Here is a 20,857-nt window from a genome sequence, read left to right on the forward strand (position 1 = left end):
TATTCCATCTAATAAATACTTTATTGAGACAAAGTAAACATTGTCCATCAGTAATGTTGCAGCAGATATTTTGTTAAAGCTGAATGAATGACAGAGCACATACATTAAAAGGTTGGTTCACGCATTCATTAATCAAAACCCGAATATACACATCGTATACATGTTAATGCACTAACAGTGATGTTATTCTAGGTTTACAGACGTTGATCCAGAGTTTGTTCCAATTCCAAGTGCTACACGCCTTCCCAGTACATCAGCAAATTACACATTTGACTGCCATCAGCAGCACTCTTCATGCATTTACCTCTGGTAATTGTTAGAAGTTGTTGACATTAATTGGCTTTTTGGCCCCCAAGTGACCATTGTAAAATGCTTGTTGTCAAAGAAATCATTGGAATAAAGTGAGAGGCGGCATCTGAATAGCAGAAATACATCTTCAGATTGCGGCCTACATCTTTCTCATCTGAGCCATCAAGTCCTCTAAGCTCTGTTCAGTCTCCTCCACTGTCTCCCCGTGTACTGTATTCTGGTTCAAACAAAAGAAAACAAAATATTATCAGATTTTAGTTGAATACGCCTTTTAGTCAACAAAAAAACTGACCCTTTTCCATACCTACGTGACTTTAAGATTCAATTCCTACCTTCCAGCCAGGCAGTAATTTAATTTTAGATTGCTATGGTATGAAAATCAAATTGGATACTAGAAACTTGTTTTCAGTCATCTACTACAGTGAATATTTAGTTGACTTTATTGTTACAATATAAAATCTTGTGAGGCTGTATGCTTAGGCAAAAAGGTTATCAACAATCTTAATTATTTTAAATGAATGAGCTGAAACATGAAAAACTACTGGTAAAGTCCTTTAAAGCCTTGTTGTCTTAAACAATACTGACCTCAGCTGGAATGGTGTAAGCCACAGTGATGCCTTCTGGGAGGTCAGGCACAGTGCCTGATGCAGCCTGTAACTCATTGTCAGTCACCTCAGATACTAGTTCAATACCTGCACAACACAATTAGCATTAATACACATTTACTGCACACTGAAAAAAAAACTATGCAGACTATCTTATGAATCTGACACGGTTAAATGCAATAGTTGTTTGTCACTTACCCCAATCATTGTCCTCATGTACGACCTCTTCCTCTTCCTGTACAACTTCCACCTTGGGCCGTTCCGCTTCTTTCTTCTGAAGGGAAGAAATTCAGACAGACAGACACTGTTAGCATTCTTATCTGATGCAGCACCATGTAAGAGTCAGTATCACAATGAACTGGGCTTTTGGTCAATCCTGCATCCTACTACTTGAAAACAAAGAGCATGCACACACACCTTATACTCCTCTTGTTGTCTCCTGCAGTGGCGGTCATTACACTGGGGGTTGGGTTTCATGGCCATGGTGGGGAAGAAGTCCTGCATGGCGTTGTAGCCAAGATAATAACTGACAGTCCCGAACTTTAGCAAAAACCTGTAAGACAAAACATTCACTTTACATTTTGAAAGTTTCTCATGTCAGATTTCTCAGTGGTCATAAATGACATTACTTACTTGAGGACATTTTGCACCAGGATGCCTGCAACCACACCCATTGTTGTTGGTAAGCTGGCAGCACAGACACCTTCCCTCTTTAGGGTCTTCTCATCGATGTTAGCTGCCACCACCAGGGGGGGAGCACACTAACAAAGGATACGATTGTAAAATATTATGTTAACTTTACTTCTTTTTTTCCTCACAAAGAAATATTGCAGTATTAAGTATTGGAATTGTAAGAATTACACATATTTTCAGTGAAAAGTAAACAAAATGTTGGTTGTATGTGGTTGCTGTGTGGCATGTGGACATACAGCAAAGCAGGCCGTCTCTCCAGGGATGATGAGCTGGATGTGTCCTGATACAGCGTTCTCACTCACCCCAGACTCCATCCAGATTTGACCAAGTTCATTACAAGCCTGAGAGAAACAGGATAAAAATGAAAAAAAACTTGCAAAAGTAACGTGCAAAGTACTGTGTGTATTATGACAGCTCTGTGTATTACGTATTAGTTAATACACTCACTGTATTGATGGCCATTCTGGCCTCAAAGTTGTCCACACAGCTTAGGACCAAATCCACTGGCTTCCCTTCTTCCAGCCCTCCATGACTGACAACACACAGAATAATTTATGAAGGTCTGTTCCACTGAGGGGACACAGGAAGAGGACAAGAAACTAGAGAGTAGGAATACCCACCTGATGCGGTCCATGAAATGTGTGAAATTTTCCATTGTGGTGATGTTGTAGTTGTGAGTTTCAAACGACACATCTGGATTAATGTTTCTGTTGGGAAAATTGAGCAACGTGTCAGCAAGTAGAAACCAAATGTCTCAAATTAAGGGGAAAAGTGGATTACTATTAACAACAGTTTACCTGAGTGTGTGCTCGGCTGCTTCCACTTTACTCAGGCCTGCCTGGTGAGGCTGGAAGAACAGTCGGTTCATATTGGCCAGCTCTACTTTATCGTAGTCAAAGAGGAGCAACTGAGATGGAACAAGAGACAAGACTGGGTTAAGCACAAGCAGACAATCTACTGAACAAGATGAACAAGTATAAGGTAGGAAAAAAAATGGAAGAAATAATCAAGTTTGTATTACCTTACCAATGCCACATCTAGTGAGCATTTCAGCTGTCACACTGCCCACTCCCCCAACACCGACCACAGCTACTGTGAATGTCCGGATTTTCTGTCAAGATTATTTGGAGATTATTAATCATGCTTCTAAATACAAAAAAAAAAAAAACCTTTCTCAGGTGTGCACTGACAGCTGATGTCAGCCATAAAAAGCAATACATGCTGAGTTTATTATCAAGAAGAAAGTCAGTTTATCTGGCAGAACAGCACAAATGTAAAAAGGTCTTAAAAACACAATTGTCTTAAGACATTCATGTCTAAAAAGCTAAAAAAAACAAAAAACAAAACAGGTTTTACACCAGCATTGTACAAAACAAAATGTATATTGGTTTCAATATTAGCTGATATGGGGAGAGACTGTGTGTGTATGTGTGTATAAAGGGAGGAAGGGTATTGGTAATTGCTATTGACTTTACAAAACAACATCAATTCATCCAGTCCACAGCTTTAAAATGTCAAAGTAATACCTCGCAGGTATTTTTGTGAGTATATTATAATTTATGTTGTGAATAAACAAGCAACCACAAATTAATTTCTCAATGAGAGAGGACAACTATCAAATAACAAACCTCATAATCATCCACGATGCCCATTCTCTTCAAAGCCATTAGACGACTGCAATGAAAACACAGCTGTGATTAGCTTGTGGTCTATGGGATACCAACATATGGGCAGAATGACTCACTAGGCTTAGTCACTCCACTATGAGCACTAAAACACCCAAATAAAATAGAATAAAAGCTCACCTGTATGGGTTGGAATCCACAACTTCAGCGCTCATTTTGTCAATTTTCGGTCTGTGAAGTGCCTGGTTGTGAGCATCCTCCACGGCACAGTGCTGCTGCTGCTGCTGCTTACACTTTATCAATTCATTTTCCAACTCTCTCACGCGGAGCTTCAGTTCCTCCACTGTCGCCATTTGGGAAAACGAACCCTGCGATCTCAACAATACAAACAAAATATAACGTTACTGATATGAAACCGCAAACAAACTGTTCAGACGGTTAAATCTGTACCGAAAGTACACGTCTTCACAACTCAAATCAGCTGTCAGGATGTGTGTCCCTGTAAACAACGTCCGTGCAGAAAATGAGTGTAACGTTCTATGAACGTTCCTACATAATATACGGGATATTTGGACATTTTTCTTTACATATAAGGTGAGACTGTTGAATGATTTCAGGGCATTGTGTTTTTTTAAAGCTCTGTTGACTTTCTTACAGAATCAACTCCAACAAAATTACATTTAAGGACGTTACGTCGCGTTATTTTTTCCCACCCGTATTCTGCGAAGACCCGCCCCTACTCTGCCTCTGATTGGCTCTGACTCTGATATTGTTACCCAACCCCAAACAACTGCACCAACGAAGGCAACGAGTACCAGCCAATCAGAGGAAGAGTAGGGCGGGTCTTCGCGGAATGCGGGATTGTGTTCATCCATAAACGGTTCGTCCATTATCAACACAGCTAGCCCAGCAATGAACCTGGAAATTATTAATCCACTTTAACTGAGATATGGAAGAGTTGACAACTCCCGTACGACAACACCATAAGTTTAGTGTTGACAGACTTCAAAGATATCTGTCTGTCAATTCGCGGGTGTCAAATAATGACACACTCACTGTCACACAGTACAGGTAAGTAAGACAGACAGTGCAGGCTTATTTCAATTTCTCAGCAACGTATTATTGTGCAATTCTTGTTTAGTCAGCTCATAACAAGCTAACGGCTTCCTGTTGTATTATCAGCACTGGTCAGTCCAACCCCACTTTCCTAGTCCAGACACCCTCCAAAAGCTATGTCCTCAGGAAGAAACCTCCAGGTGAGCTGCTGCCAGGGGCTCACAAGGTAAAGTTTGACAAGTGAATAACTTGGGTCATTAAGAAAGAAACGTTTTATTTCTTTAAATGTGTTTGCAGGACAATCGTGAGTTGTCACTTCTCCAGCAGGGGGAGAAACTTCAGTTGGTTTGGTCGATAGCTAAACCTGGGAGACATTCACATATTTGTCTATAATTACCAAGTTAAAGAGACTGTCAGGAATGAAAAGTATGTGATCTGTGAAAGCCACATTTACCAAAAAAACAATGAAAATATTGAGTAATTCCTCACTGCTTGTACCAAGAAAAACTTCAATAAAAATAAGAAACAATATCCATGATGCTAGGTCCAGTCATTTCCTGATAAGTTCCTAGGATGTTTTCAATCTGAATTTTTCCTATAATTAGTACAAAAGTACCCTTCCAAGAACCCTGAATCCTGAACATGCATATCAGTTTAAGTCTTAGAATTATAGGCAACTATGGGCCATATCTCAAGTAGAGCTGAAACAATTTATCGATTAGTTGATCATCAAAAATTTAATCAGCTTTATCAGCTATTTTGATAATTGACTAATTGTCATTTTTCCAGCAAAAATGCCAAAATTTCACAGTTAAATGGACTGTATGATGCTTTTGTTTGTCATATATAAAGATAAACTCAATGTTTTGGGTCTTGGACTCTTGGTTGAATAAAACAACACTTTTGAATATGTTAACTTAGGTTTTGGGAAATATTAATGGGTTTTTTTTCACATTTTTTCTGACATTTTATAATGGAATGTTATATTTTGTAAGATTTATCGATTAATCAAGAAAATAATCAGCAGATTGATCGATAATGAAAATAATTAGTAGTTGCAGCCCTAATCTTGAGGCTTGTGATATGGGTGATGTTTTAGTACATCATGTTTGAACTTTTGACTTTATTTGCAGGTGGACAGGGAGTATCGGGTGCAGAAAGCCTTGTTCTCCGTTGGTTTCCCTGTGCCTGAGCCCCTCCTCTACTGCACTGATGCTGAAGTCATTGGAACAGAGTTCTACTTGATGGAGCATGTGAAGGTAAGTTTGTACCACCAAAGTCCAAACATGAAGTCACCAGCTATAAATCCCTGAATCATATTTATTTATTTATTGCTGTTTCGATTGACCTTTTCTCTATATCCCAATAATAAAAGATTGCTGATACACTCTGGCTGCACATGCCTAATCTATGCCCAGGCTTCTAAATAAGTACTTTAATATCATATAATGGTGTCCATGAGATGAAAATATACATATTGTAAAAAAGATGCTCTTGTTTACACATTCTTATTGAGCAGGGGCGAATATTCAGAGATCTTCGTCTCCCTGGCGTGAGTGCAGCAGAGAGAACAGCTCTGTATGTGGCTGCAGTGGAAGTACTGGCAAAGCTGCACTCCCTGGACCTGGTATCACTGAACCTTGAAGGGTATGGGAAAGGACCAGGCTACTGCAGGAGACAGGTGAGATAAAACATTTTATACAATTAATCAAAATAACCTTAACGGTTGGTTAGATTTGTAACACTCAGAAGCGTCTTTCCATCCATAAAGGTGTCCACCTGGACAAAGCAGTACACCGCAGCTGCTCACAGAGACATTCCAGCCATGAATGAACTTTCTGATTGGTTGATGAAGAATTTGCCAGCCAATGATAATGAAGTCACGCTGGTCCATGGAGATTTCCGACTAGACAACTTGATATTCCATCCAACAGAGGTACAATATCTCAAAACAGTCATTCTTACCAATCTGAATGTGACTGTAAATGTATTACAATATATGTTTGTCATTAGGCACGTGTGATAGCAGTGTTGGACTGGGAGCTGTCCACCACTGGACAGCCCTTGGCAGACCTGGCCTACTTTCTCATGCCTCACTACTTTCCCACAAGCTTCAATGTCATCAGCACAATGGGCAGCTTAACAGGAATAGGAGGTAATGATAACAATAAATAAACACCCAGAACAGAATTAGAGGGTACAGAAAATTATTAGATAGAAGAACGTTATTGGATATGTGTGTGTAGACTCACAGTATATCCTTGTCTCTGTAACCTTGTCTTTCAATGAGCAGGCATTCCGACTGTGGGTGACCTGATCTCCATTTACTCGCGGTGCAGGGGGATCCCATCTGCTCTGCCGCAGTTGAATTTCTACCTGGCCCTGTCAGTCTTTAAGATGGCAGGAATTGCCCAGGTTTGCCTCTTTTTATACAAAGTTCAACTTTATATATATAAATTGGAATATAGCTTAAATGATATGATGGGCATTTTCACTATTGTCTGACATTTTATGGACAAAATGATTAAGCAATTAATCGAAAAAATAATTCTCAGATTAACTGATAATGAAAAGGTAATCATGGTATTTAGGTGCACCAAGCTCATTAAAGTAATAGATTGTTGTGAAATATGTTTTTTAAACTGTAAATCTAGCATTATTTTACATAGATACATACAATTTCTAACAATTATTTACAATTGACTTCATAACTGCAGAGTGACAGAGATGGATTTATCTTTTTCTTACATACTTTGCCTTTTTTATCTATTAGGGGATCTATGCTCGCCACCTACTTGGTAATGCCAGTGCTCCCAATGCAGCTCAGTTCAGCCAGTGTGTGGAGCCGTTGGCTAAGGTTGCCTTGCAGCTTGCACAGAGGTTGGTTGCAGTTATGGTTAACTGAATAATGTGACTGAATGATATTTAAGAAAATATCTGCAGATGTTTTTGCAGATGAGTTGTTTATCTATTTCATTATTCAACAGTTACTTTTAAAATAAGTTGGACTCTTTTTAGGCTTTAAATGACACTCTGACTCATATCTGTTTTGCAAGTGATAGAATTTGTGTTATTTACAAAGCCTCCATAAGCCGTCACAGTTGATGCTAAACTGTTTTATTAGCTTGTAATCTGAGTAATACACATGAATGCACTGTTATCAGACTTAATAGAATTAAGGAATAATTCAGTGTTGTTTTAGGTCAGAAAACAGATTTGTTCCGCCTGCTGACTGAACAGTTGGAATTTGGCATCCAGCTGTTGATTTCCTGCTGTCTTTTTAATTTGTGAGATATGTTTCTTTCCAGGTCTCTCACAAGTCCAACAGAAGATAGACTGTTACTCCAGACAGCTAAAGGTCAGGCTGTGCTCCAGCAGGTCAAAGACTTCATGAGACAATACGTGCTTCCTGCTCAGGAGGTCAGTGCCAAAAGCTGGCAAGAACAGAGGAAAGATTTGTTTGCTCAGTTGGACTTTTTACTTGCACATGAAAGCATTTGACAAAGCACAGCAGTTCATTCATCAGGACAATCAGGACTAATTCATTGAGCAAGAGAACAAGGGGTCTATTGATTGTATAAATAATGCTGCAGTGCAAAAGTTTGATGCTTAGAGATGGCGTTACAAATCTTGTTTGATTGTACTTGTGGAAGATGTGGGAAAAGAAGAACAGCACATAATCAAGATATTTTTAACTTTTTAAATTTGTTTCTCCTGTAGAGGTACCTAACAAATCATAAAGTTGAACAAACATCACTGCACTTTATACCACAGGTTTCCACTGATGGAGAGTAGAATCAAAAGTAAGTGGGCTATGACCTTTACTACCAATCTACTGTGTTTTTTCTCCAGGAAGTTGCAGAGTACTACTCCAAACATGCTCAGGCTCCACAGAGATGGCACACTCCCCAAATAATAGAAGATCTAAAGGTAATGAAAATATATTTCTGTATGTCTTTCGTTTAGTTTGGAAGCCACATCTATTTTACAGCAGGGATCTGTACAAGTGACAAGCAGTGACACAGACATAAACGTTGCAATCGTACAACACTCTGTATAATAACATGTCTATCTGTGTGTTCAGGTGAGAGCTAGAGAGGCAGGGCTGTGGAACCTGTTCCTGCCTGCAGTCAGTGGTCTCACTCAGTTGGACTATGCTTACATCGCAGAAGAAACTGGACGCTGCTTCTTTGCCCCTGAAGTCTTTAACTGCCAGGCTCCTGGTAAAACGCTTTGCATGGTCCAGAGATTGTTTAGAGGCAAAAAAACAGCAGAACACTAGTATATTTACAACATGACCTTTGCAATATTTGTATATACAAAAATGATTATATTTTCTCATGTTGTGGATAACATCTTCTGTAGCCAAGTGAAAAGCTCTCCAAATATCAACTTTTCTACCTTGTTTTTATCTTAACAACCATGCATTTTTGAGTTTATTCACTGGGTTTTGAAAAGGCTCGATTTAACCAAGGAGTTGTCTTTTTTTCTCCATTTACGTTAAAACTCCAAAATTGGTCTTTTTAGGTGCTTGTTTGTCAGATGAGGTATGATTAGAAGAGCATATTGTTTTCCAAAATTTAGCCCATAATATACTGGAAGACAGTGTGTTGTATTTTGCGCCTCCACAGACACAGGAAATATGGAGGTGCTCCACATGTTTGGCAGTGAGGAACAGAAGAGAAAATGGTTGGAGCCTCTATTGAGAGGAGAGATCCGCTCCTGCTTCTGTATGACAGGTATTTCCATAACCATGTCCACCTGCATATTCACAATTGTGAACACATGCGTCCATGTGATGGATCGGTGTGCTTCACAAGAAGACAGAACACAAATAATATAAATATCATCTCAGTTGAAAAGAGAGCGCACAAAGCCAAATATTTAAGAATTTAGGAATGTAGGAATAAAATACGAGGAAGGTTAGTATCTTTTAGAACCAGTGTTATGCCAAGTCACAAGATGTGTTTAAGTCCTCCAAATATTTGTTGTGGTTTTCTGCCAAACATTCCTGTGCTGGATACGGTTTTAGATGCTAATGACTCTACAAAAGTCTCTTTTTAAAACTCTACATGCCAACACTGAACACTAATTCACTATGAGTAATTTCTCCCTGTTGTTCGCCTGTTTGGTTTCCACATTGCCTGGAAACAGAGGCATACTGTTTCCAGAGGTGATTACACTGGGTGTGAACGTCTATGTGGTTTTTGTAAACACAGATGGTGATAAGAAGAGTTTTCTGGATGTTTTTGTCACCAGGTTGGTTCATTTAAGACTATGAATGATGAAGAACAGGAACCTCCATCTTGTAGTGATAAACAATTTCGACCTCTGACTCTGTTTAGACATCTTCTGTTAAGTCATCTCATGTTCAGTTGAAGGATGAAAATTGTGTGAGTGTGCTCTGTTCATATTAATCATGCTGCCTGTGGTTTGAGCTGGAATTTTGGAAAAGTAACATAAAGCAAAAGCAAGGGACTGGAGATGTAAAACTTTTTAGATTCTCAATGCCTTATTTTTCTTTTTGGTGTAAAAAAAAAATGTCCGGAGAGTTAAGCTGAAGGTATGATCCCTCCTCCAGAACCTGATGTGGCCTCCAGTGATGCGACCAACATGGAGTGCACTCTTCACAGGGAGGAAGACGAATTCATCATAAATGGCAAGAAATGGTGGAGCAGTGGTATGTTTATTTCCATTTCTGAATATATAAGTAAAATGAAAACTGAAACCTGTACCAGGAAACACCATCAGACCGCTTCAGACTCAATAAACAAACTGGTTCAACTTGCTTATAATAGTCTCCTTAAATTTAGGAATGTTTTCATATGAGTAAACCTGAAATGTTTATAGTACATTATAAGCGTTCTCAGAAACAGTTGATTTTATCAAAATGTTGCTTTGATAAAACACTACAGAGATACAGTACATTTTTACCTAAATTGCCCACATATGGAGATCAAAAAAGGGCCGCAGGCTGGACCAGTAAAAGTTTACAGATTAAAACCACAATGTAAAGTCAGTGTGTGTCTATCAACTGACTCTAAATGCTCTAAATGTTAACATAGCTGGAAATGTACAAATCTTTTTGTTTAGGCTATCTGACTTCTGGATGGCTCAATAAATTAGCTTTGTTTATATTCTGTTTGAAAATTACTTAACAACATAATTTAATGCAGAGAAGTACCCTTCACATTAAGTCACCAACATCATGAGGCCTTAAGTGTGAGAGGATTGAATTATCGCTTAAATATTTAAAGCTCATATTATTGTCTTAGATGTTTATCATCCTCCTCAATCACTGTGAGCTGAAAAATATTCCAGATGTTTCCTCTGACACAGATGTGGTCTGAAGGTCTGACTCCCTGTTAAAAGGAAAACAGTTTTTTTTTTTTTTTTTTTTTTTTTTTTTTTGCTTTGATTTGTTTATGGGGGTTTTTTCCTGTACGGAATCCCTTCTCGTCACAGGAAACTTTGAGCGCTATGGTTTACCAAAAATGAGCAGAACTTCCATTTTCAAATAAATTGTTGTTATGCAGGGAATAGTTTGTGGTCTCTCATATAGGTCTTAGTTAGTCGACTTTCTTGAAATTTCCATCAGGCGAAAAAGACGTCTTGGGTTGTGAGAATGTCCTCTGCCAGCATGAACATATCCCTCTGTTAGGGAAGAATGCTGATTGCTTTCCAGCAATCTATTGCTGCTTTTGTGGATTCAGAAAACCATCTTATTCTAATAGAAATCAGACAATGGTGTGCCTCTGCAATGAGTCATAATGTCCAGGCACTCTCAATCCAACCACATTCAAAACAAAAGGGGAAGTAAAACTGAAACAATGTCGTGATAATTGAAATTATGTAAAAGGATCATGCTTTGTTATGGTAACTCATTCTTTCCATTGCCAGCTCCTCACTGACGTGTCACAGGGGTTTCCCAAGCTGCTGTCCAAGGTTACTTGGCAGCCTTGATGATGTGTCCCCTACATGCACCACAGAATGATAGTTTTTGTTTTTCTTTCCCTTTCTCTCTAAAATTTTTTGTGGCAAACTCAGTTGTTAGATGGGAGGGTCTATACATGTTCCTGTGCAGCTCTGTTGTGTGGGACCTATAAAATTGTCCCATGGGCATGAAAATGTACCAAAATGATTCCCAGACCTACAACAGCCAAAGGCGTTTGAGCACACTCTAAACTGTACACATGTTTACTATTATTAGAATACTAGTCTTATTATTTTGATCTATGATGTAATTCTGTGTTAATTAATTCTAATTAAATGCAGATCGTAAAGGTTGAGTTTAATGGCAGCTTATTGATACATAACTAAGTAGTGCCATGCAAAAATGAAAACTTCCTTGTTTACTTATTTAGTCTTGGTATGTTACTTGATACTTGTATTTAACAGGCACCCAGATATTACTGTTTGGAGACTATTGAAACTGTAGCCTTAACTTTTGTCTCTCTAGCCAGACACACCTGGTTTGTGTATTGTGCAGGGTCCAGTTCCCACATCTAAGCTGTAAACCAGTGTAAACAGGATGACAAACAGGTAGTGAAGATGGAAAGAAAGATAAACAGATGAATTGTTTTTATTCTAAAAGCATTTATGAGCTATCTGGTAGATCAGAGGGTTTAGCCAAATAATGTCAACCCCTCTCTGTCATAACTACAGTAGTGTAAACAGGCCTGTGTAAAGCATTGCCAACTCTTGGACTATAGCCATCCAGTTACAGAAATTTGATCTGGTGACGGTATTCACTTGTTTTTATCTGGCTTGAACATATTGTTATGTGATGGCTTTGAGTCATTTCAAAGGGGGAAAAGATAAAAGTCACCCTTTTAACAGTCCAGAGAGAGTATTTATATACCACTAATGTGTTAAATCATCATGTAGAACTATGGGTCGTACTTCACTGCTAATCATTTGCTCTCTCAAATTCAGATTATTGAAATAATATGGATGGAAAAACACCTGTCATGCTTGAAGTTCCTCTGAGGAACATGCTTCTTAGTATTATACTGTTTCCTAGTTTGATGGCATGGTGTGGGGTCTTTCCTGCTTTTTGCTGCTCTGTCTTTGTTTGCTCAATGTTTTTCGACTTAGTAGGTCACCCACTGTGCAATCAAGCCTTATTCCTTATCCCAACCCAAAACCACAGGATGTAATGAAATGAGATGCAGATGATCTCATGTAAGGCAGCACAGACTGTACGGTTTAATTTGATTTGTCGTGAGTAACCAGAGAAGTCCTCTGAGGATAGTTAGTTTCAGCTGTCTTTAATTGTCACAGATGTTAGAAGATGCATGTCAGTGAAAATCTTTGTTCTTTTATTTAACAAAATACATCATTTATACAAAATAGTGAGTGCATAGTAGTTAGTGCATATAAATTCCCTGTACATATAGATATTACACTGAGAGTTACTATTTATGGTTATGGATGTCTGTTTTGTTTGATAGTTAAGATATGTAGATTTATATACATATCATTTTCTATAGGTGCCTACAGGAAAACAGATACATGGTTTGAGTCTTAAATAGTAAAGGTGCTGGTGTCTTGATCTTCCGAACCAGACTGTGATTGCGTTTGAGTACGTGTGTTGAGTGCAATCTCCACCGCCGGCTCTCCGTTGACTTGTCTCGAGTGTCTCCCAAGTTGCTGTCCAAGACGCTTGACAGCCTTGAGGACGTGTCCCCTGAAGGAGGAACCAATGAAGGCATAGAGGACAGGGTTAATGCAGGCGTGAGTCAGTGCCAGGCTCTCTGTCACTTGGAGAGCGTGATCCAGGCCCTTGCTGACTTCGCAGTCAGTCACAAGCATGTAGATGATGTCCAGCGCTCTGCACAGCTTGACCACATTGTAGGGGAGCTGAGTGAGCAGGAATACGGCAACCACAGCCAGCAGAACCCGCAGGGCGCGCCACTTCCGCTCTCTTCGCACCCCAGCAGCCTGGCTGAGGGCCCGTCCCACCCAGCAGTAGCACACCACCATGACTAAGACGGGTAGCAGGAATCTGAGGGTCACCTCCAGCAGCTCCAGGGCAGCCTTTGCAGATCGGGCCATGCTGAGTGGGTAGATAGCTGTACAGGCCATCCGGTGATGGGAAGACTTCACTGTGGAAAAGACAAGTTCGGGAAGGCCAAGAAAGCTGGCTGTAGTCCACAGCGCCACACACACCAGGAGCCACTGTCTCCTTACGTGGGGGTCTGTCCCTGTCCTGCCTGTTGGATTATGGGCTACAGCTCGGTAGCGATCCACACTGATACACGCCAGCAGCAGCATGCCGCAGCTGAAGTTGGTGCTGTAGAGGAAGGAGGTGATCTTACAGGCTGCCGTACCCAACATCCAGCCATGGACGGCATCAGCCGCCCAGAAAGGCAGGGTGAGAAGAAGCAGCAGGTCCGAAATGGCGAGGTTAAGGATGCACACATCTGTCAGGGTTCGTAGTCGCAACCGTGATGTGTAGACCACCACTACTAAGGCATTCCCCGCCAGGCCCACCACCAGAGCCAGGGCGTAGATGACCGGGAGGAAGACGCCGGCAAAAGAGCGCACCGTCTCTTTGTCACAGACAGTGTGGGCGTAACTGTAATCATAACTGTCATTTGAGCTGGAGTCCTCATCGTCATGATAATAGAAATCCTCCATGTTCTGCTGTACAGAAAAAAACAGAGTGCGATTTAAATGGGAAAACATTTCACTTTGCCCTTTTTTAATTGCTTATGTTGTAATGTATGGGTTAGGTTATAATCAATCCATTGCATAACCATATAAGTTGTGCGTTATTATATAACAGATTGGTAGTAGAACAGAACAGAGTGCCTTTTTAAACCATGAGCTTCTTTTCATTAGAAACAGGAAATAAGAGTTCTTTCTGTGTTCTGCATCACAGGAATCTCTCCTGCATGGTTTGCTTAATGGTTTAAGCACTGTCTGTTTGAACTGTGCGTGGGCTTTAACAACCCTAGTGAACACAACTGTGTGGAAAAAACAGGAAAGAGACTGTCAGAGTATCTAATTACCTTTTGTATTCAGATAGTTTGTATTCCGTTGGATACCAAGGAATCTAAAGGCTTTAGGAAATTGCAAACCTTTTGATGTACTACCCCTTTAATCACAATCTCTGACTATGAATCAACAATAAGAAGAAGATAATATCAGTATTCATAAATCTGTCAAAACTGACAGTTAAAGCTTCACTGCAAACTGATTACATCTACTGTGTATTATGTGGCACAGTGTAATGGCAGCTTGTAAACTCTGATCTGATCTGTGAACACACTGATCTACATGTACAGTTCAACGTTATTTACTTTCTCTTGTCATTTTGCCTGGAAAGGAAATACAGGAAGGTTAGAAAGGAGCATAACATGCAAGTGCAGCCAAGGATTCTGGCCAGAATCAAATCCCAGGATGTTGCTTTACTGTATATGGTGTGTAAAGGATCCACAGGACATCCCATTGAAGTCAGGCTTTTATTCAGACTCATGGTGTTTTTTAATTCCCCTCCCCGGTTGTTGGTTCCAGATGGAGATGCCTTGCCTGCTGAGGGCTGATAAAGTACAGTGCTGTGTGTACGTGCGTGTATATGTTGACTGTCTCTGATCAAACTCAGATCTGTCTCATTGCCTTGTAAAAATATCTTGAAATCGCTTGAGGAACTACATGATCAAAATGAGTTGAAATTAATCATCACACATTGTCCATGTGGAATTTAGGAAACTGTGAAATAACAGCACATCTTACATGACTGATGATATAATTCCTGGCTGAGGATCAGGCATGAAACATTTTATCATTATAAAATCATTTTAGCATATCAAATTTGCTGCCGAGATGACAGCAGTGTTTTCATGAAAATAAAGTGTCCAGGTTTGTTATGTAACGTGTCTGTATCTCCCAAAAGGGAGCAGTGGGAGTTACTGAAACAGATGTTTGTCGGAAAATTCAGAAATATGTCAAGTATTCCACTGTTGTCACCAGATGCTCTTCATATGTAAGGGTTGTATAATAGGTTGATACAAGTTTTCATATGTTTTTTGATGTGGTTGTTTGGTTATTTTTTCCTCACAGTCTAAATATAGAAATAAAAGACACACTAGGTTTTTTGCCACACAAACTGATATACTTGGATATATAATTTAATAGTTAAACATTAATAAAAAATGGTTGATGAACTGATTATATAATTATATAATTAGGAAGACAGGCTTTTTTTTACTGATGTGTGTACAAACCTTTGAACAGCATCAGAAAAGCCTAATAACTTTAGATTTAGCTGCTCAAAGTTATTCTATATATTAAATTAATTTTGGTGGTGTGGTGATCTTTTTGTTTACTTTTGAATAACAAATTATACATTCATTTTATGTAAAAAGAAACAAAACAATTATGGATGAAAACATTTAAACAAAATCCCTGAGGCAAAAATTCTGTGTCCAGACAACTGTGATATAATATATAACATATAATACATGTTATATGTTATATATTATATCATATTATATAATAAAGAAATAAAGATAAACTTAAGTTAGTGCTTTACAGAGCTAAAGGTGACACAAACAGGAAAATAAAACAACATAACAGGCTAAGTTTAACTTGTTATCATTACCTAACTATGATAATGTCATAAAATAGACTGAGGACTTTGCTACTCTTAAGAGTAATGTGAACCCTTTACTACTGGAAAAACAAGGCACAAAATGTTTTCTGTATATGTTGTGATGTAATAAGTAAACGTAGTTAGTTTTCTTTGTATTCTTCTTGTCATGGTTTAATTGAAAATAGTAACAAAATATTGAGTAACATGACAAAATAAGTTGATAAGATTTTCTTACCTTGTGTCTGTTCCTTTGTGGGCTTTATTTCAATCTTTAATGTCCATACAAACAAACACTAAGAGCTGTTAAGGATCCTGTAGAGAAAAGTAGTATGCAATGCAGGACTGAAGTAATGCTCCTCTCCTCAGCCCGCCCCTCTGCCTCCACTGCTAGCTGACACGCCAGGAGCACCTCTCTTGATCACGTAGTGCACGTGTGTGTGCGTGAGTGTGTGTGTGTGTGTGCGTGTGTCTTTGTCCTTGAATGCGTGTCATGTTGTAGGGTAGACGGATAAGATGTATAAAAATGTGTTAATTCCTTATTGTGGTTCCATGCTTGTACTGCTTGTATCTTACAAAAAAAAGCTACTTTTTAACCTCAGATTAACTGTTAACTCTAGATGTCACGTAAGGGGTGCCTGACCTCGATGACTGTCCTTTTGTTTATGCTTATGAGACATAAATTCACATTCCACGTAGATCATCATGGTCACATTTAAAGGCCAATTGTGGTTTGCAGGAATGCAGCCACTATTTGTTTGTTATAAGTGGCATGTGTGCATTTTTCCTAACATTAGTAAAGATCCTGTTGGACTAAACTTGTTTAGTCTGTTTTAAAAAATGTATGAATGATACTACTGTATTTTAGCTTCCTGGATTTTTTTCTTATGAAAACCATTTCCTTATTTCAGCTTCCTCAGAGACAGTCAATTTGTTTTTAATCCCTTCTGTCTCCCACTTTCTCCGTATGTATCTGTTTATAAATGAATAATTAAAAAAATCAACAAAGTGATACAGTTTGGGAACAAAAAAAATCATAAAATTCTTAAAGCTCAGACAGTTTTAGCAAAGAACATCATACTGACATGAGAATTCAGAAATGTCATAAACATAACATGCTTGGGTGTCACATTCTTAGGAAACAGATTACTGTGCTGGGAGGATTTATTTTCATTCCGGTGGTGATAGGACATGTAAGGGCATGGTTTGCTGTTACATGTCAACAGGGCTCACCTTGTATCAAAGGCTTCATAGGAAAACCCAACCCACCCCAGGCTAAACGGGCTTTCCTAGTCATGGCGTTTGGGTGGAGTAGTGTGTAATTTTTTTAGTGCTTAGTTACAGCTCAAGCATAGTCTTTTTAATGTTTGATGTTCCGCAATCAGAGAAGGAGCTGAAAAAACTAAACATCTGCCAGATTGTGTGTGGAAGCGTTCACATGCACTGTGAATATTCAGACTGTTGATGTGTATCGTCTGTAGCAGTCTGGAGTCCATATGTCCTGTCCTTAGGGGACAGTTTTGCCACTTGGAAAGAAGAATAAACAGGAAGGCAGACCACTGGTCATCCTCTCCTTGCCTAATAGATCCAAGGCCAGATGAGAGACTGTTTTCTTGACAGTGGGGTCCCAACCAGGGAGAGTAATGCTGCATTTGGTCATTATCAGTCTCTGCATTTTAGCTATTAGGTTATTAAATAATTTACATAATTCCTGCTGGTATCCAGTTTATGTAAAAGTGATATATGTGACGTTGCCCTCTAGTGGGTGTTTCATACAGTTGTTTATGTTTTTGCAGCCATAAAAGAAGCAATTTATTCAGAAATGTCTCCAGAAATAAATGTTCTGTTTCTCCCCAAAAAAATAAGATCTGCCTGACAGGCTAAATGCTACTCTGTGTGAAGGAATCCAACTCAGGGAATGTAAATCAACCGGTGGATGTCTCAGATGACTGTTCTCAAGCCATTAATCTGTCACTGGCTCCGTCCACGTTTTTTACTTCTCCAGTAAACTAAGCTTCCACACACTTGAGTCATAGAATGGTTAAAGACCGAATCAGACTGTCAAAGCTTGTCCCGTTGTTTGCTTTTCCGCCAGGCGGCAACAAAACATGAATACAAATTAACCAGCATTTCTGCCTTGTCCCTGCAGGTGCTGGCAATCCCCAATGCAAAGTGGCCATTGTGATGTGCAGGAGCAGTTCTCGGGATGTTAGTAGCAGGTCAGTAGAACAGTCATGTGGTGAAGGATGTTTGCATGTTGTTTTATCTCTGAGCTCTGGTGAGAGGGAATGTACAAAAAATATTTTTCCTCTCTTAGTGCAAGAGTTCAGGCTTCTGACGTCATGTTTTCATGATTCAAGTTATTTCCGTTAGCAATATTCTAGTTCCATTTCTAGTTTTATATCAAAATGTTTTGCACTGTTGCACTTTGAAGGATATTTCTCCCACTAACCTTCCCTCTGTTCCTTTCTTGTAATAGATATTCCTTTGTTTAGGAACAGGGTGTACCCTCCAGCAGTAGTCCACTGTAATCTTTCTGCCAATAGGTTTATATCACATCCAAGAAAAAAATTGATCCATTTAATCTTCTTGACAGTCAAATTACATGCTGATATGTAATTGGCAATAATCTCTTTCTAATGATCCTCAGTTACAAGCATTTAGGATGGTAATAAAAAGGATTCTAGAAACAACCACTCCCAAAATATGTAATATGCTTTTTCTTCTTTTGTTGCTACAGCAGCGTAACCAGATCCACACCCAACCCACCATTGTTTGTAATGTAAGAGAAAAGTTGTTGTCATGAAGGCTGCAGATTGTCACTAGCAACGGGTGCTGCAAAATATACATTTATAGAATGTATATTATGTTATATTTTTCAAAATGGTGATTATGAAATGCTTGATTTAGACAAAAATGTTGAATTGAGATTATAATGTTCTGTTTCCTTGGACTTTTGTAGGCACGGCCAACACAGTATGATCCTGGTACCCACGGACACACCGGGTGTAAAGCTCGTCAGACCACTCACTGTGTTTGGACAGGATGGTAGGATTATGCCTGTCATTACTCTGTCTTCATGTGCTGCTGATATTTCCCACTTTTTTTCTAAAACATTCATTTCCTTTTTACATACAGCTGTAAAAGATGAGCTTTCCTGACCTGAGTTCACTAGTTTTTTCCCCCCATGTGTCTTCGCTCAGATGCTATCCATGGTGGCCACTTTGAAGTCCACTTCCTGAATGTGCGAGTCCCTGCCTCCAACATTATTCTGGGTAAGAAACTGTACTCCTGTATCGTTTCCATTTATTTATTCGCAAGCATGTCACACCATAGCCATGGAAATATATTATCCCTTATCAAAATTTTTATTGTTTTAACAATAAAATTATATTGACTTGTTGGTGTATGAGGTCAGTAGGACAGACATAATTTTCCTCCTCCACTTAGTTTTTAATGTTCTGTCCTTCTGTATTATTGCTTCCAGGGGAGGGCAGGGGATTTGAGATCGCTCAGGGTCGTCTGGGGCCAGGCAGGCTGCATCACTGTATGAGGGCTGTTGGTCTGGCAGAGTTTGCACTGGAGCTGCTCTGTCAGCGGGCCGCCTCCAGGCGCACATTTGGCAAGAAACTCTACCAACATGTGAGTGTACATTTACCCAGAGAATACTCCCAACTTCAGGGCTTTGGTTGCATTAGTTCAGTGCTTTCCTGCTGTTGACATCTAGTGGACAGACTTTTAGATACAATTTGTGTTATGCGTGTCTAGGAAGTTGTTGCTCACTGGATAGCAGAGTGCCGTCTCATGATAGAACAGACCCGCCTGCTGACTCTACATGCTGCACATGCTCTGGACACACTGGGCAGCCGGGCTGCTCGCAAACAGGTAAAACTGTTAGGTCTGTGTTGAACATGTGATCATGTGCTGTGTCCCAAATTCTATATTACATACTTATCTTTATAGTACACTGTTTTTGCACTTAGTATACAAGAAAAACTAAATTTATGCTAAAACTACTATAAATGTAAAGCTGTTTGACTGCCATCTACAATTAGCTTTAATTTTTTCCAGCAGGGAGCAGCTCCTTCATTTCCTTTGAGTATTACATTATGGAAGAATATTGTGCATTAACAGTACACTCAGATCAAGGTTTTTTTTTTCATGTGCAAACTTTTGAGTCATTTTTCAAGGGTGTAGAAACTATATATGCAAAACCTGTGTAGAAGAAGTCTTCTATTGTTAAGTGTTTGTGGTCTCCTCCCTAGATTGCAATGATCAAGGTAGCAGCTGCCAGGATGGTGTGTAAGGTTGTGGATTGTGCTATACAGGTATATGGAGGCGCAGGTGTGTCTGGAGACTTCCCACTAGCACAGATGTGAGTATCGTTTGTACCTAAATGGGAAAGAGCTTTAAATACATTGCTTTCTTGATGCCATATCGCCACATTCTTCCGCAGGTATTCATATGCGAGGACTTTGCGTGTTGCTGATGGCCCAGATGAGGTGCATCTCTCCTCCATTGCTCATCTAGAACTGAGGGATCAACTGAAGAAGGCACAAGCCAAACTGTAAAGTACTGGATGTCATATGGCCACATCAGCTTCACTAAATTGCTATAAGCTATTACACTGCCTTGTTCAGACTGTTAGTAATATTTTGCCTTAACAAAAACTGATTTTTCACTTCCTGTGAACTGTTCAGATGTAATGGAAGATGGAGATTTTAATTAGCCTTGTGATCTCAAACATCCTTATATTAAAACAGGGATTAAAGAAAAGATTTGCGAGCCTGAAAGCTATCCAGGAGGAAATGTGTACAATTACTTTAAAACTGCTCTATGCCTGAAGGCAAGCATGGTGCCTGAGAACTTTAAGCCTTGTTAAAAAATAAATCCTACAGTATTTTTCTAAAGAATATACAGTAATGTTAATAAATTAAAGTTAAAATCACATGTGACATTCTGCAGAGTATCTG

The 20,857-nt window shown here is 39.2% G+C and overlaps 3 protein-coding genes across 6 annotated transcripts; 1 reads left to right on the top strand and 2 right to left on the bottom strand.

Annotated features, from left to right (window-relative positions):
* Positions 1 to 68: 68 nt before the first annotated feature.
* On the bottom strand, positions 69 to 3,746 carry uba5 (ubiquitin-like modifier activating enzyme 5). 2 transcript variants are annotated; one of them, XM_067578300.1, is made up of 12 exons: positions 3,413 to 3,746; positions 3,236 to 3,281; positions 2,629 to 2,718; positions 2,405 to 2,514; positions 2,228 to 2,314; positions 2,055 to 2,139; positions 1,844 to 1,948; positions 1,548 to 1,675; positions 1,332 to 1,467; positions 1,113 to 1,188; positions 895 to 1,001; positions 69 to 526 (listed from the first exon to the last, which is right to left on the bottom strand). In XM_067578300.1, exons 1-12 carry the CDS (start codon positions 3,583 to 3,585, stop codon positions 449 to 451), a joined length of 1,221 nt encoding a protein of 406 aa, XP_067434401.1. In that variant the 5' UTR covers positions 3,586 to 3,746; the 3' UTR covers positions 69 to 448. The 2 variants fall into 2 exon arrangements, with proteins under 2 accessions (XP_067434401.1, XP_067434402.1); XM_067578301.1 differs by lacking the exons at positions 3,236 to 3,281; positions 3,413 to 3,746 and having other exon boundaries at positions 2,634 to 2,718.
* Positions 3,747 to 4,086: 340 nt separating this feature from the next.
* Positions 4,087 to 20,832, top strand: acad11 (acyl-CoA dehydrogenase family, member 11). Of its 2 annotated transcripts, none has more exons than XM_067578295.1 (20): positions 4,087 to 4,303; positions 4,415 to 4,514; positions 5,422 to 5,547; positions 5,808 to 5,969; positions 6,060 to 6,224; positions 6,302 to 6,443; positions 6,582 to 6,703; positions 7,062 to 7,168; positions 7,597 to 7,708; positions 8,141 to 8,218; positions 8,373 to 8,511; positions 8,920 to 9,027; positions 9,870 to 9,968; positions 18,034 to 18,103; positions 18,847 to 18,932; positions 19,088 to 19,159; positions 19,372 to 19,526; positions 19,653 to 19,769; positions 20,150 to 20,259; positions 20,341 to 20,832. In XM_067578295.1, the coding sequence occupies exons 1-20, from the start codon at positions 4,182 to 4,184 to the stop codon at positions 20,453 to 20,455; spliced, it is 2,307 nt and encodes a 768-aa protein (XP_067434396.1). In that variant the 5' UTR covers positions 4,087 to 4,181; the 3' UTR covers positions 20,456 to 20,832. The 2 variants fall into 2 exon arrangements, with proteins under 2 accessions (XP_067434396.1, XP_067434397.1); XM_067578296.1 differs by having other exon boundaries at positions 4,176 to 4,303; positions 4,415 to 4,488.
* Positions 12,543 to 16,407, bottom strand: ackr4b (atypical chemokine receptor 4b). Of its 2 annotated transcripts, none has more exons than XM_067578303.1 (2): positions 16,123 to 16,407; positions 12,543 to 13,933 (listed from the first exon to the last, which is right to left on the bottom strand). In XM_067578303.1, exon 2 carries the CDS (start codon positions 13,928 to 13,930, stop codon positions 12,815 to 12,817), a length of 1,116 nt encoding a protein of 371 aa, XP_067434404.1. In that variant the 5' UTR covers positions 13,931 to 13,933; positions 16,123 to 16,407; the 3' UTR covers positions 12,543 to 12,814. The 2 variants fall into 2 exon arrangements, with proteins under 2 accessions (XP_067434404.1, XP_067434403.1); XM_067578302.1 differs by having other exon boundaries at positions 12,543 to 13,936; positions 16,123 to 16,405.
* Positions 20,833 to 20,857: the final 25 nt, after the last annotated feature.

This window comes from Thunnus thynnus, chromosome 21 (genome assembly GCF_963924715.1).
Source record: "Thunnus thynnus chromosome 21, fThuThy2.1, whole genome shotgun sequence".
In the NCBI taxonomy this organism is placed as follows: domain Eukaryota; kingdom Metazoa; phylum Chordata; class Actinopteri; order Scombriformes; family Scombridae; genus Thunnus; species Thunnus thynnus.